At 47.8% G+C, this 15,231-nt stretch overlaps 1 protein-coding gene across 5 annotated transcripts in view; it reads left to right on the top strand.

The window, feature by feature from the left end:
* The first annotated feature begins 688 nt into the window (after positions 1–688).
* Positions 689–15,231, top strand: part of ACVR2B (activin A receptor type 2B) — a 36,245-nt gene continuing 21,702 nt past the window's right edge. For 2 of the 5 annotated variants that reach the window (XM_039843285.1, XM_039843282.1), the window contains exon 1: positions 689–1,091. In XM_039843285.1, the coding sequence (XP_039699219.1) occupies positions 1,040–1,091 (52 nt within the window). In that variant the 5' untranslated portion in view covers positions 689–1,039. Of the gene's footprint in view, positions 1,092–3,182; positions 5,938–15,231 lie in introns of those variants that run through there. The other 3 variants (XM_039843281.1, XM_039843284.1, XM_039843283.1) reach the window with 3 other exon arrangements.

The following is a 15,231-nucleotide window of genomic DNA, read 5'->3' as shown; positions in this document are numbered from 1 at the left end:
TCTGTGGGCCGGGTCTCCGCGCCCTCCCTCACACTTGGATGGGTTCAACTCCGGGATCCCTAGCTGTGCCTTTGTGTGTGTGTGTGGGGGGGGGTGGTAGACATGCGGGGTAAGGGAATTGTTATTTCGGAGCAGTCTGCCTTTCTCTGTCTATTAGTTCGCGAGTGGATGAAGACACGACTCTCCTATGGTTCGTAATGACTCCCATTTCACAGGTGGGAAACCTTAGCACGCAGGGGAATCAGCCTAGAGTCCGGGGGGCTGTTCACCCACTCCGGGGTCGCAGGGCAGCACGTGTTTAGGAGGCGGGGGCTTCAGCGCACGGAACAAGAATCCCAGGCGCGGCAGCCACGGGATACCGGGGTCCGGAGCAAAGTGGTCCAGGGCCCAACCCCGTCACTTCTGCAAGCGCGCCCAGCTTGGCGCTCCAGTCCCGTGGTTTTGCGTCCTCCCGGAGGGCGCGGGCTGGGGGCGGGGCCTCCTTGTTGTTGTTGTTTTCATGGGGCCCCGCCCCTGAGGGGGGCGCGGACCATGCGGCCGGAGGGCCCGCCTCCCCTCCCCCTCCCCGCCCAGCTCGCCCGCCTCTTTGTATCCAACATCCGGGTTTCCCCGCTGGCTCGGCTCCGCGGCCGCGGCTCAGGAGCCATTTTGGACTCGGTTCAGCTCCCCTCTCACCCTCCTTGTCCATGGCCCCTCCGGACTCGGCCCCTGCGCCGGGGGCCCGGGCCCAGCCCCGCCGCGCTATGCCTGAATCGGGCGCGCTCCGGCCCGCTCCCCGCCGCCGCCCCCCGGTCCCCGCGTTGCCCTGGAGCCCGGGCCGTAGCCTGCGCTGCCTGCAGCGGCCCTGAGCTCGGCTCCGCCGCCCGGCCCTTGGAGCCCGCACGCTGCCCCGGGACGTAGGCATAGAAAGCGCGCCGGGAACAAGACCGAAGGAAGAGCGGGAAGGAGAGCGCAGCCGCCGCCGGGCCCTGCGCGCCCCGGGAGCGCCGCGCGGCCCTGCCCGCGGGCTCCGGGTGTCCGCGGGGCGGCGCCGCGGAACATGACGGCGCCCTGGGCGGCCCTCGCTCTCCTCTGGGGATCGCTGTGCGCGGGTAAGGACGGGGCGCGGCGTGGGGGGCTCGGGGAGGGCGCGCGGGGCCGGCCTCGCGTGCCGCGCGGTGTTTACCAACAAAGGGCGGGCCCGCGGCCTCCTTGCCGAGCCACCTGCATCCAGCTCGCACCTCCCGGTTCAGGGACTAGGGTCGCGCTGGGTGCCCCGCTCGCTGATGTTGGGTGGACGATCTTGTTTGTGCGGCGGTCTGCGGGTCTCCGGTTCGCGGAGGCGACCCCACGATGGGGACCGGGACCCGGACCCCCAGGCTCTGGGTTCTGGCTACTCGGGAGTGTGGAAGCCAGGGAGAGAGGAAAAGCAGAGCGTGGGGAAGGTGGCCAGGCGAGGCAGGAAGATCTAAACCCAGGGTGGCGGGATTGTAGGTGCAGCAGCGGCTAGGGGGAGGGTTGCGCGACCCTAAGTGCCACCAGATGTAGCGAAGCGAGGGGATTGCTTCTTACAGCTCGGAGGAGTCCCCTGCACCCCATCCCACCAGGGTCTGCGTCGTGTCGCGCGTGAGGCGGGCCGCTGGCATCAGCTCCCACCTGCGCCCGCTTTCCTTGCACCGGGCCTCAGGGCGCGAGGTGCAGCCACCCCGCGGGACCGCTTTGTTTTGGGCGCCTGGGATGGGAGGTGGAGCGAGAAGAAAAACCAACAGGTCCCTGTTCTTTCTGGGCTCCGGGAAGCACGTGTCGGGGGTGGGTGACCTGAGAGGCTAGCGTTCTTCTCGCACGCGTGTGGTTGTGTGTGGGTGCGGGTGTATATATGCGGAGTTCTGCCGGGGAGATGCTTTTTCCCACCGATTCCCTTCTATTGGTGCTGGGCGCGCCCAAACTGGGTGTGCGCGCAGCGACGGGCTCCGCGCTCCGGTTAGGATGGCTCCAGGCACCCCTGGGAAGCGTGGAGAGTCGCGCATTGAAGCTCCTGGAGGAAGTCTGGGGTAGTAGGGGAGGTTGGTGCGCGGCAGCCGGAGCGCCGGGTCCTGGCGTCTTTGTTCCCAGCCCCCATTACACATGCAGCGCGGGTCCCTAGCTGCCCGCGGTGGCAGCAGCGCGGAGTCTGGGAAACCTGCGAAGGGCGGGGCGGGGCGTGCAGGGGCGGGGCTGGGATCCCCGCGCCGCTGCGGGGGTGGGGATTCGGGATCTCCATCTCACCCCGCTTTGCCCGCCTGATTTGCACTGTAGCTTGGTTTAGCCGTCTGTATCAGAGCTGGTGAATTCTCTGTGGGGCTTGGTGCTGCGTAGCTTACGTGCAGGGACCAGAGGATAGAGACCTTCTCTTTGGTACCCAGGCACTCTAGGAGGAGCCGTCATGGCTCTTTTGGAGCTATTAACTGTGTGATAAAGGCAAAGTGTTGTTGAATTTGTTCCCCTCTCTGCTTCCAGTCCCTTTTAAGTGCTGCTTTGAGATGCTTTTCTCAAGGAAAGGAAGGCATTGTCCTGTAGAGGGGAGAGTGGCAGCAGGCCGATTTAATAGGTACGCACAGCTCACCTGTCTGTCTCTAGAACCTTCCTGGATATTCCTGGGATCTGGGAACCCTCTCCTAGTTTGTCTCAGTCTGGCCTCATCTCTCAGATTAGGCAGGGCAGAGTGGATTTCTCCCCTTCCCCAAGCACCAATTTCCCTCCTCTTCCCTTAGCCTCCCGTCATCCTCCCGAAGATGGGGCAGCTGGAGTTAGATTGAAGTCTAACACCCTGTGTCCCTGCCCTGGGAAAAAGGTGGGGGTCACTGGGTGTTTTTTGTGGTCACACCACCCGGTGCTCTGGTGGCTACTGCTCTGACCTGTGAGGAACTATGGGAAGAGCTGCCCCAGGCCCTGATGGTGGCAGAGCTGGCCCTCCTATTTGACTTAACAGATGCCCTTCCTTCCAGTCCTGGCTTGCTGCTTAGAATTACCCCCACCTCCTGCATACACAGTGTCCTTGTAGAAGGAACATTTAGAACAGCACTGTCCAACAGAAATACAGTGTGAACCACATCTATAACTTAAAATCTTCTGGTAGTCATGTGAATTAAAAAAAAAAAAGAAGCAGGTGTTCTAGTCTTCATAGGCTGCTTTAACAAAATACTATAGACTGGATGACTTAAATAACTCTATTTTCTCACAGTTGTAGAGGCTGGAAGTCCAAGGTCAGGGTGCCAGCATTGTAAGGTTCTGGTGAAGGCCCTCTTCCTAGTTTGTAGATGGCTGCCTTCTCACTGGGTCCACACATGGCTTTTCCTCAGTGCTTGCAGGGAACTAACCCCTTCATGAAAGCCCCTCTCTCTTGACCCAGTCTAACGTGAATTACTTCCCAAAAGACCCATCTTCAAATATTACATTGGGTATTAGGGCTTCAACATACAGATTTTTTGGAGAAAATTAACAAGGTGAAATTAACTTTAATGATATATTTTACTTAGCCTAATATATACAAAATGATCATTTAAACATTAATCAGTATTAAAACAATGAGCCATTTACATTCTTTTTTCATACTATTTCAAAACAGTGTGTATTTTGTACTTATAGAGCATCTCAGTTCTGACTTTCTACATTTTAATAGTCACATTTGGCTAGCGGCTACCATATTGGGTGGTGCAGACCTAGAAGAAAAGGCAGAATTTATGCTGTAATAACAGCACATGGCACTTGTTACAAAGACCAGTATTCAGTTAGTTCTGCAAGTCTTTTGTGTTCTGTGCCTGGACCAGTGTCCTTGGGAAGCAAGTAATTTGGCTCTTGCATTGCAGTGGACATCCCAGACACACATCTGTGTTTCTCACAAGAGCTCCTGACATCTGTCGATATGCTGTACTTGGGGTTCAGATCAGGGCCTGTGAGGTCACGGTGGAGAGTGTTCCCAGTGGAATGTCAGGAGTGACTAGCTAGGGAGAGGGACCTGACTCTTGTCTGTTCTATCAGGAAGTACAGGCCTTGATTGCCCCAACCTGCCCTCATAGGCTGGCTACTCTCTGATCCAAAGTTGTTGTCCATTTCTTCAGGGGAGAAGTGTGTGTATGTGAGTGAAGTGACGCTCAGGCCCAGTGTAGTGGTAGCTGTCAAGAATGTGGACCATGATGCCCCTCTACAGGGAAGAGTTTGTCCTCTACCTGTCCTTGTACCTGCTGGGCACTCCAGGCTCTGCTGCACCTGGCTTGCTGAACTACCCTTTGGGAGGAGTGGGCATCCTCCTCAGCTCATGGAGGCTCTTCCAAGGTAGATGATGTGAGAAACTTGCCCATCCTCCCAGGCCCTACAGCTGGGCGAAAACATAAGACCCAGAACCCCATGGCCTCCCACAGCTGGGGTGGGCTTCTGTGGTGTACTGCCTCTGGGGTCTTTCTGGGCATGGAGGATACTCAGTTAGCACCTGGACTTCCCCTGGCACTTCACTTGAGGTACTTCTTTTGCAGGAACACCAGTGAAGGACCATCCTATGCCATGGTCCTTTGTTTCATGGACTCCTTTGAGAATCTGATGAAAGATGTGGACCCTTCCCCCAGTAAAATACAAATAAATGTGTATGTGTGTGTGCGCTTGCATACATGCATACATTATACTTGCACACTAACTGTTTTGCACTGATACCTGGAACCTCTGGCCCCCTGGATTGGACTCTGTGAAGTTCTGGCTGCCCTGCACATACCCACTGTCCCAGTCCTGAAGGGTGACTTGCTGTCCTTGGGGAGTGCACTAGGCTTGTTCCCATCTTGCTGCTTCGATTTAACCTGTTCTAGTCACTGGACATGACTTCTGCTTTTTGCGATCATGCCCTGGTCTCCTCCTCCTCCCGGAAACCCTCTCCTGAGTGCCAGTGCATTTAGTTCTGTCCCTGGGAGCTCAGGGTAGTACAAGTGGGGACCAAGGGGCTTCAGGTCAGAGTTTGGATCCAGTTGTAGTTACTGTTACTGGCCTTTTACCATAGACTGGGATCTAGGGGCTGAGGGGGAGCTGGTCTGGGTAATATTTTCGACACTGGATAGACAGCCCTCAGGCAGGGTCCTAGCTGGATGCGCCTCATTCTAGAACAGGATTTCTCAGCCTTGACACTGTTGACAGTTTGGGCCCAGTGATTCTTTGTTGTGTGTGTGTTTTGGGGGTGGGAGGAGTGCGAGCAGAGCTCTTGTGCATGGTAGCATGTTAGTAGCACCCTTGGTTTCCACCCGCAAAATTTGAGTAGCACTTCTAATCCTGATAACCAAAAATGCGTCTAGGCATTGTCCTGCATGGAGAGTGTAAAATCACCTTAAGTTGAGAACCTCTGATCTAGAATGTTCTTATGCTTTTAAAGAGACAGACAGTTGTGGGAGATGGGGATTCATGGCTAATGCCCTCTCCCCCATCAGATTTGGAGTGGGAGGTAGGATTATCCTCAGAGCTCAGGAGATTTGTACTTTGCTAAACCTGCTCAGCATGGGAGAGTTTGGTTGGAAACTAGTGGTTCGGGAGTACTTCTGGCCACCGAGAAGAATCCTGGCGTCCTTGAGTTTTCCCAGCAGTGGTTCGGATTTCAGGGAGGCGGCGGTTGTGGGTGGCCGGGCAGCCTGCCCGCCCGCACCCGCCCACCCGCCTCTGACCGCCGCCTTGAGGTTTGCACTCGTGCCTCTCCCTCCCTCCCTTCCTCGCAGAATGTCAGGAAGGGCCTGTCATTGGGGCCTCGGCGCCATCCGGTGGCCTGTCTGCTCACCTGGGAGCTGTTGGAGCTGAGGCTGCCCAGGGGAGCGTCGGCGTTGTAGCAGGACGCGGGCATGCCCTTTCCCCCAGGTGGGCCCACCGCGTGGCACCCAGAGGAGCCGCAGCATCTGTGGGCCTGGAGCTTCAAGCCCGGGGACGCCGGGGCAGGGGGGCAACCTCTCCCCAAAGGTATGGGCACTGGTCTCTACCCTGGCCTCAGGGAGTTGGAGGGCAGGGCCAGGCTTCTTCCTCTGGACCTGGGGAGGTGTGGTGGGCAGAACTGCGGGGACAGGTGCCAGCACTGGAGGCCCTGACCCACGGGGTTGATCCCACTGAGCGCCTGTGTGTTGGGCCTGGCAGGCTGGCAGTCCCTGAGTGTGTTCTCCACCCCTCCCTGTCCTGCTCCGAGCTCCGCTAGGGAGGGCTTTCTGGGGGGCTCCTCTCCGATCTTCAACTTAGCAAGACACAGCTTACTGCATTAGGAACGGAATACAGACTGGGCACTTAGGGTAGGAGGAAGCCTCCTTAAAAGCTTCAGCTTCCAGGTACTTGGTACCCCTGGGATGTGAAGGGCTTATTTTAAAGAGTTGCTTGCTGGGGTTGAGACTTCCTAGTTTCATCTCTTTTGGGATCTTTCCAAAAGAACTTGGTCGCTGCCTCAGAATTCTTTATCTTTTTTCCCTTTCCTCTCATTCTGTCACCAGTTCTTTGTTCCGGAATAGACACCCACCACCTTGTTTAGGGCTTCCTTTTTGGTGGTTCTCCACCAGACTCACAGGCCTGAGAGGTGCTTGTTCCTTGAAGTCCTGGTGGTCCTGCTCCTGGATGCCTGGGTTGTTAGGCTGGGGTGGGAATGGCGGGGAGGAGATGTTGTTGCCTTTTTCTGAGTCTTTGTATTTTAAGTTTCTCAGTGAGGTCTCTGCCTGAGATGATGGTGGGTACTTTAAATCAGCTGATAATGCAAGCTGGGATTGTTCGGGGGTCATCCATGTCTCCTCCTGGCCGAGGATGAATCATGGCTTCCCACCTTTGGACAGTCACATGCTTTGCTCTGGCCATTCCAGTCTCGCTGTACACATATGTGTGCCTTTTCCAGACTCTCGGACTGGCAGCCCTACTTGGGTGTTTTCATTCATGGACACGTGATTGCTGGGAGCGGGTATTGGAAAGGAAGCGTGCTTCACTGGGCAGATGTGTGGCCTCCTCCCAAGCGGACCTTTTCTAGGGGTCTGGCCTGTTGCCCGCTGGGACTTTTCTCTGGCCAGTTTTTGGGCTGGAGCTGAGGTGTTTTGTGAGATGAGCTCCTGCTCTTGTTTGCAGACATTTCTCTGTCCACTATTTCAGTTGCACTCTGACAACCAAGGAGGCTAAAATTAGTTCTGGGGAAGGAAAAGGAAGGCCGGTTGGAAACCCAAGCCCTTGGCTGGAGGATGGAGGAGGCTTCTTCCCGGGTTTTGTGGCCGATCGTTTCTGAAGATGTGATGAGACCAGCTGTTGTCTGTCCATCTGAGGAGAGGGAGGGGCCCCTGCTTGCCTCCTAGACCTGAACCAATGAAAACAGAAGGCTGACTTGGAAGCTGACTCTCCTGAGTGCTGATGCTAGGATGATTTTTCTTTCTGGCTTGTGTAGTGGTGCACAATGTTTTCAGGTATGAGGACAATGACTTTTTATGTCCAAGTGTCATTGACAGCCCTCCTCCCCACCACTCCCTTCCAGTTGATTCAGAAAGCATGCATGAGTTCTCAGAACCCTGGGCTGGTAGCCATGGGTTAAGAAACCCTTACTTTATTTGCTTTTTGGGTATTTTCTTCTTACCCAAGTTTTGACAGTCTCTTCAGATGTTCATAAGCCAGATAAACCAGTCACCACCGCTCGCCCCCCCCAGCCCCTTTGGAACTGCTGGCTTGGGTGGGGTGTGAGTTATAGGGGAGCCCTGTGGCCCAGGCCTCATAAGAAGGTCCAGCTTCTCTGTGCCCTGAGCACATAAGGGGATCAGGGTTCATCAGCTCAGGGGCTTAGAAAATAGAGGGGCAGAAGACTTACATGCATTCTAGTTTTCTTTTACATCTATCTGGGTGCTCCTGTGAACCCTCCCCCTGAGGGCCACCTAGGAGGAGAAAGAGAGCCAGGGCAATGCAGTCCTGCCTTTGCTCCTGTGGAAAACTGCATCCAGACCTCCTCTTCTCCAGGGGTCTCCTGGTTAGCTATCCTGGGGTATAGTTTGGGGAGTAGAGGTCACTTTGACCATAACTTCTTTTCCCATTTTAAGTTTTACTAATTTTTAGTTTTACAAATATACATACAATTGCAAAAATTTAGGTATAGATAAAACTAGGGTCTTTCTGCCCCCCGTCTGAGTCCCTCTCCAAAGGTGAGCCTTCTCAGAATGGCATCTATTTTTCTAGACATTTTACCTGTGCACCTATAGAAGTACGTAGAGAGAGAGAGAGGTTTATTTTTTAAATCTAAAATGCTGTTGCCTTTTTTCAAACATTTAATTGGAATATTAAATATGTATAGAATAATGTAATTATCATAAGTGACAGCTTGATGAATTTTCACAAACTGAATACATCCATGTAATTGGCATCCCGATCAAGAATCAGAAATTTACCAGCCCCTACCCCCAGTCTCTAACCCTAATCCCTAAGGGTAACCACTGTGCTAACTTCTATCAGCATAAGTCAATTTTGCATGGTTTTTTTTTTTTTTTTTTGCTTTATATGAATAGAGCCTTATACAATGAACTGTTTGTATTCATTTTTTCTCATCATGTTTGTGACTTGTGTCCGCATTGTGACATCATGGCTTTTTAAACTCAGAGATATGTTTTGGCAGTCTTTCTAATACATGTTGATCTACCTCAGTCTTAATAGCTGTGTAAAGTTTCAAAGTTTAGATACAGACTACATTTTATCTAGTGTCGTATTGATGGACTTTCAGATTGTGTGCAGTTTATGCAGATTGTTTCTCAAGGATTGATGACAAAAGGAATTTCTGGGTTGTAGGACATATATATTTAAAAATTTTAATAGATACTGAGAAATGGCTATGCGGTTTTATACCTCCCCCCATCCCCCACAAGGCTACCCAGGTGATGGCAGTAGGGGCAGAAGCTGGCCCAGATGGCAGGTAGCCCTCTAGCAACCTGTGAGCATCCCCTCCCTTCCAGAAATGCTAGATCACAGAGGTTGGAAATAGCCCACTTCATGAGAGGTGCCGGGACAGGGAAGGTGCTCACTCCCACTGGCTGGTGTCTGAGAACCAGAGAGGCTTCTTCCTGTGTCTGAGCCTCCTGGTTACTGTGCTGACAGAGCCAAGGGGAGGAAGGGTTGGGATGTCGGTAGCAATGGACTAGCTGGAATATGCTGGTCTGGATTTGGGGTGGATGTACTGTGCGTGTCTCTGTGTATACTTGCTTGCCATGCTCCATGCTACTTCTGCCCTCCAGAGACACTGAGCCACCTGCTAAAGGTCACTGAGGAGCTGTAGGTAACAGGGCTTTCCTGGTGACCTTAGTGAATTTGACAAGATCTTGGCATGGCAGGATCTTGATTTCATATGTGTTGTCGATGGTGGTAGGAGATAGGGGAGAAATGTGTAGAAGTATTATTTTAGAATCTGGTAAGAAGTTTCTCATGGCAAAAGGGGCTCTGGTGAGCCTCAGTTCCTGGCTGAATGCACACCTTGTTCCTTTGCATGACCTTCTGCTACAATTGGCTGAAGAAGTAGGCAAGACCATTTGAGATGACTTGTTCTCCAAACCCTTGCTTTCCTTATCTCCCTCAGCATGCTGTCTGCTCTTTCACTACTATTTTACTGGCATTCTTCGTGTGAGCCAACTTGTCAGGCCCTCTTTGTGGATTTAGATGACACTGGATTTGTGGTACTGTTTCTTGTACAAATAATGTCACAGTCACCTTTCCCACATTGTACAGGTGATGCGCACTGTCTGTGTATTAGTCTGCTAGGACTGCCATAACAGAATACCACAGGCTGGGTGGCTTAAATAACCAATTTATTTCCTCACAGTTCTGGAGGCTGCAAGTCCAAGATCAAGGTGCTGGCGGTGTTGCTTTCCAGTGAGGCCTTTCTCCTTGGCTTGCAGATAGCTGCCTTCTTGCTGTGTCTCACATGGCTTTTTCTCTGTGTGGGTACACTTGGTGGTGTCTCTTCCTCTTATAAGGATTAGGGCCCCACCTATATGACATTATTTGACCTTAATTAACTCCTTAAAGACCAGTCCCCCAGTAGGTCACATTGGGAGTTAAGGCTTCAACCTCTGAATTTTAAGGTGGGGCACAATTCAGTCCATGACAGTATGAAACAGTAAAGTTGGGCGAAAGTGAATTCTGTTTTCCTCTTCAGTGATACTTTGGAATGGAAGTTACTTTTTCTTGGGACTCTGTCCTGGGTTTATGTTCTTAATACTTTCCTTGGGTACCCTTACCTACACTGGTGATATTAGTTTCAGTGTTTGTGTGGATGTATATATACTCTTGGGTATAATGTAGTCCTGAAAATATGTCTAAAACCTGAGTAAAAAGTGGATATAGCGATTTCCTCTTCTCATCATCAGGGACAGCTTTCTTTCTGAAGGCACCTGGAAAAGAAGGACAAATTAAGAAACATCTCTGGTCGAAAGCAATATACATCTTAGAAGATATTATTATATATATTGTTGAAGACTTACCAAGCCAGGACCTGGGTGAGAACAGAGGCCCTGGGTAGTGACTTTGACATTTGAGTTTGTTTTCAGTCCTTCTAGATGGGCAACTGAGAGGCTGAGAATTGCATTTGATAGCCTTGTGAGGCTAGGAAGACAGGAATTGGAGTTCTAAACAGAAGGTGGGTATAGTGATCCCCTCTGTTTGGGTTGGGATCTCATAGACATAGGGGGTGAGGGAGAGCCAAAAGAAGACAAACCCTTAAGTCAAATTAAAATGTTATGGAATTAATGGTGCCCTTAACTGCCTGCCAGAGGCACATGTAACAACATCATTCTGGGAATGTAACATCATTCTGGGCCTTAAATTATTTCTGCAAACAATTTTGCACATCTAATGACTAGCTAGTCATTTTAAATAAATAGCCAGCAGAAATATTACAGTTAAAGGACACCTAGATGAGCTGCAGATTGGTGTTATCATACACATACTGTTGTCAAGGAAATGAGAGTGAGAATTTCATCAGAGAGCTAGAAAAATATATAACAACCAAATGAAAAATCTGTTATAGAACTGACCTGTAGACTAACGGAAAATAAGAACTCAGTAAATGATTTGACCAGATTAGATGCAGCTGAAGAAAGAATTAGTGAACTGGAAGATAAATCAGAAGATAATTTACAGACTGAACCATGGAGAGACAAAATGGTGGATAATATAGAAGAGATGGAAAACATGAGAAAGTCTAAGATCCATGTAACAAGAGCCACAGAAATGCAGGACAGAGAATGAGGCAGAAGAGATAATATCTGAGAACTTTATAAAATGAATGAAAGACATTAAGCCACAGAATCAAGAAGCCCTGTGAACCTAGATAAAATAATAAATAAAAATTTCACACCTGTTTCTATCACAGCCAAACTTCTGAAAACCAAAGACAGAGACTCTTAAAAAGCAGCCAGAGGAAAAAGGCATTGTTATCAAAAGAGCAATGTATTGATAACTAACTTCTCAAAAACACTGGAAGCCAGAAAACTGGAATGATAGCTTTCAGTGCTGAAAGAAATAATAGTCAACTTAAAATTCTATATCAAGTAAAACTGTCCTTCAAGAATGTAGGTGCCAAGTAAAGAGAGTGTTCTTCAGATAGAAGGAAAATGACCTAGATGGAAGGTCAGAGATGCAGAAAGGAATGAAGAACAAAGGAAATGATGAATATTCAATTATTTTGTGAGAGCAATGTGTTATCGAGTTTGAAATACATGTAAAAACAAAATACACGACAATGATGCTATATTGAGAGTGGAGCGACAGTGGAATTTAATCGTTTTACAAGTTCTTTCATTGCTCAGAAAGAGGGTAAAACTACCCGTTAACGTTAAATTTTGATAAGTCAAGAAGGCATGCTGTAATTTCTAGAGTAACCACTAAAAGATGGAAAGATTATAACTTTCAAGCTAATGAAGAAGAATTCTCAAATTAAAAAGAAGGCGATAAAAGAAGGATAAAGGAACATAGAGCAGGAAAGATAATAGAACTAATATCCCTAATGAACATAAAATGCACAAATCCTTAACCCATTTCTCATTTAGAAAAAAAGTGCAGCTTGCTGCCAGCATCAATTTAATTTTATATAAACATGCTTTTTGAGGCAGAAGCAAATCTGATTGATTTTCAATGTGAAAGTAAAATACAAAAATTGTTCTTGGAGTTATTTCTAAACAGTACTGTCTCTAATCCTAATGTAACAAATGTATACATAAATTGGATGCATCAAATGAATCTCTGGCTAACAACTGTTTGATTTGGCATTTTCAGCTATCAAGAATTACTATATGGAAATACCACTACTAAAAACAATGCTATAAATAGAATGATGTCATTTGTTTCCAAAGACTGTTGATATACTAGAGCGATGCGAAAATAATAATAAAAGCGAGATATTTTGTGGCAAACTTTGGGGTAAGGTCAGGACTGGAATCCACGAGTTAGGTTAAACACTGCAGTTGCAAGAGCTGCTGGTGAGTATTCTTGGGGCAAATGGGAAATGGGTTAAAACATTCACAAATAGAATCCAGAAATATGTAAAAATAGTAATAGGTACTGACCAAGTGTTTTTCCCCCAGAAAATGCATAGTTAATATAACAATTGGAAATTAAATCAGTCCACTTAATATTAACAGAATAAAGAAAAACTATAAAATTATCTCCGTAGACGCAGAAAAAGCCTTTATGGTTTAATCTCTAATTAACCCTCAGAATAACACGATTTGGAAACGCAAGGGACAAAGAAGAGCCAAGGCTATCTTGAAGGAAAAGAACAAGGTGCACCCGACTGAATGTCAAGATTTATTGTAAACCTATAGTATTTAAAATGGGAAAACCTATAGTATTTAAAATGGTGCAAGACAGCTAAATAGACAATGGAATGGAATAGAATTGTATTCTAGCTTCCAGGTGTTGGCTGCTGGAGGTTCAAAGCCATTCTGATGCTTAATCTTTTATAAGTGACAGTTCTCCCTTGCCAGTCATTTGCTGTAGAATCTTGTCTCTGCTGTTGTGAAATTTACAGTGATGTGCCTTGGTGGGAGGGCTGTTTTCATCAACTATGCTGGTCTTTGATTTTTTTCTCTTTTGTTTTCACTTTCTGGAACTCCAGTGATTTAGATATTGAACTTCCTGGACTGGGCTTTCAAATTCCTTGTCTTTTTTCTCTCCTATTTTCTATATCTTTGTGTGTTTGCTTTACTTATATGTGAGATTTCTTCAATATTATCTAATAATCCTTCTACTAATTTTCATTTCTGCCATTATATATCTATTTTTATATATAATGAGAGTTCTTTTCTCTGCTCTTTTAGTAATGCCACCCTATTCATTTTTCAAGAGTGCATTGCTTTTTATCTCTCAGGATATCAATAGAGGTTTTGAAGTTATCTTCTCCCTGCATAATTTCTGTTTTCTCCCCCCCTCCTTTTTTGCCTATTTATATCGCTGTCTTACAGTTAAGTGGTTTTCCTGTTCCTTTTTAAGGATAGATCCAAATACTGATTGAAAGCTCTGAGCTTGTAAGTGGAATCTGCCAACTGTAGGATGATTTGATTGGGTTGTTTTTGAAGCTAGTTAGATTCTCTTGAGAAGCATCTTCTGTTTTCTCTTGAGGGGATGGGGGTTGAAATAGGCCTGGCTGCCAATATCCTGGGAGCCACAGGGGGAAAAGAACAGTTTTTTTTTAATTTTTATTTTTTGTATTTGTTCTATTATTCTGTATTCCTCTTTAAGTGTGGTACCTTTACCCTCAAATTTGTGTACTCCTCCCTATCCAGAGGTTCTCTATTTTATCATCTTTAGAAAATAACCTTTTACTCTCTGCTGGGTCGAGGGAGGGACACTCCCTACTCCCTAGTCATGATGTGGGGTAGTAAGACCTGAGGGTCTACCAACCAGCCCTTCTGTGTTTGGGCTCATCTGTATCCCACTCTTCCAGAGACATCTGGTGCCACAAATTTTTGAGTTTTGTAAGGTTCTGTGGTGGATATCCTGTTGCTTCTCAGCTTTCCCCACAGCCAACTTAGGAGTTCATGGGGTGGATCCTTGACCACTCAGGTACCTGCTTTCCATCTTAAGACTTTCATTTCTGTGTTTCTCTCCTGTTCTTATCCTTATGGGTTTATACCTTAAAAAACTCTTTTTTACTGTGGCTTTACTGGGATTACAGGAGGTAGCAAAAGTAATGTTTCTGTATAATCCTTGACCTTTACCTGGAAACTCTCTCCAGTATTTTTCAGGAATGGTAGGGCCTGGAGGAAGGCAGGTATTCCAGAGAATGGTTTGGGACCATACCTTGTTCTCTGGGAGGATGTGCCAGGGACTTGTTTACACAGTTGAAGTTGGAAGTGACTTGAGGTGATCTGGCTTGATTCTTTGTTCCTAGGCTGGGCTTCTGAAGGCAGGTAGAGCTCCTTCTGTCTCCTTCAGAAAGTGCTCCTGGACTTCCAGTTCTGGCAATAATAGTGACCAAAACAGCTGAAAAACACTCATGCAAAACACATAGGAATGCTGGAGAAAGCATAATAAATATCCTTTTAAAATGCATATGCATAGCTGCATGTGTAAGAAAGTTAAGTGAAAAGCAAGAGGGGGCTGGAAAGTAGAGCTCTGTACCTCCACTAGCTAAAGCTGTTCTACTCTGGGGGGGACTTTGCTTCTCTCCATAATTTAGAGATGTGGATTTAGTAGCAGTGTGTGAAGCACAGGAGATACGATATAGAATTGAGACTGAGTCTTTCACATGATAAGACTTCCATAGGGTTATATCTTCAGTGAAAGTATGGACTAGAAGAAACATGTTTTTGCTGACAAAGGGAGTAGGTAATGAAATTGCCTCGGCCTAGGTTGGTGGGTGGGTGTGGGCAGTTCTTTCTTATGAGAATTTATAACCAAAGGTCTGCTGACATGAACTTGGAGTTAAAGTTTATACCATATGTGTTCTCTGGGAAACTTGAAGTTGAAAAATTAAAGCTATTCCGGATTTATAATGTCTTAGAGAAGCAAAAATATAAATTATCACTGGAAGGTTGCCCCCTCAAACTTGCCTTACAGTATTCACACAGAAAAGACTCCATTGAACATAAACTCAGTATCCAAAATTCTAGACCACAGAAGGAAATAAGATACCATGAGTGAAAATCATCAGAAAAAAAAAAAAAATGGCAGAAATAGATGTTCAAAAAGTTAAATTATGGAATTATAAAATAAGGATTTGAAAGTATGAAAGAGAACAGAAGTATCACAATTGACCAAGGTTGTTTTTTA

The sequence above is a fragment of the Pteropus medius genome, unplaced genomic scaffold (assembly GCF_902729225.1).
Source record: "Pteropus medius unplaced genomic scaffold, Ma_sr-lr_union100, whole genome shotgun sequence".
Taxonomy (NCBI): Eukaryota; Metazoa; Chordata; class Mammalia; order Chiroptera; family Pteropodidae; genus Pteropus; species Pteropus medius.
Note: the sequence above shows the minus strand (reverse complement) of the source record. Positions and strands in the feature narration are given on the sequence as shown.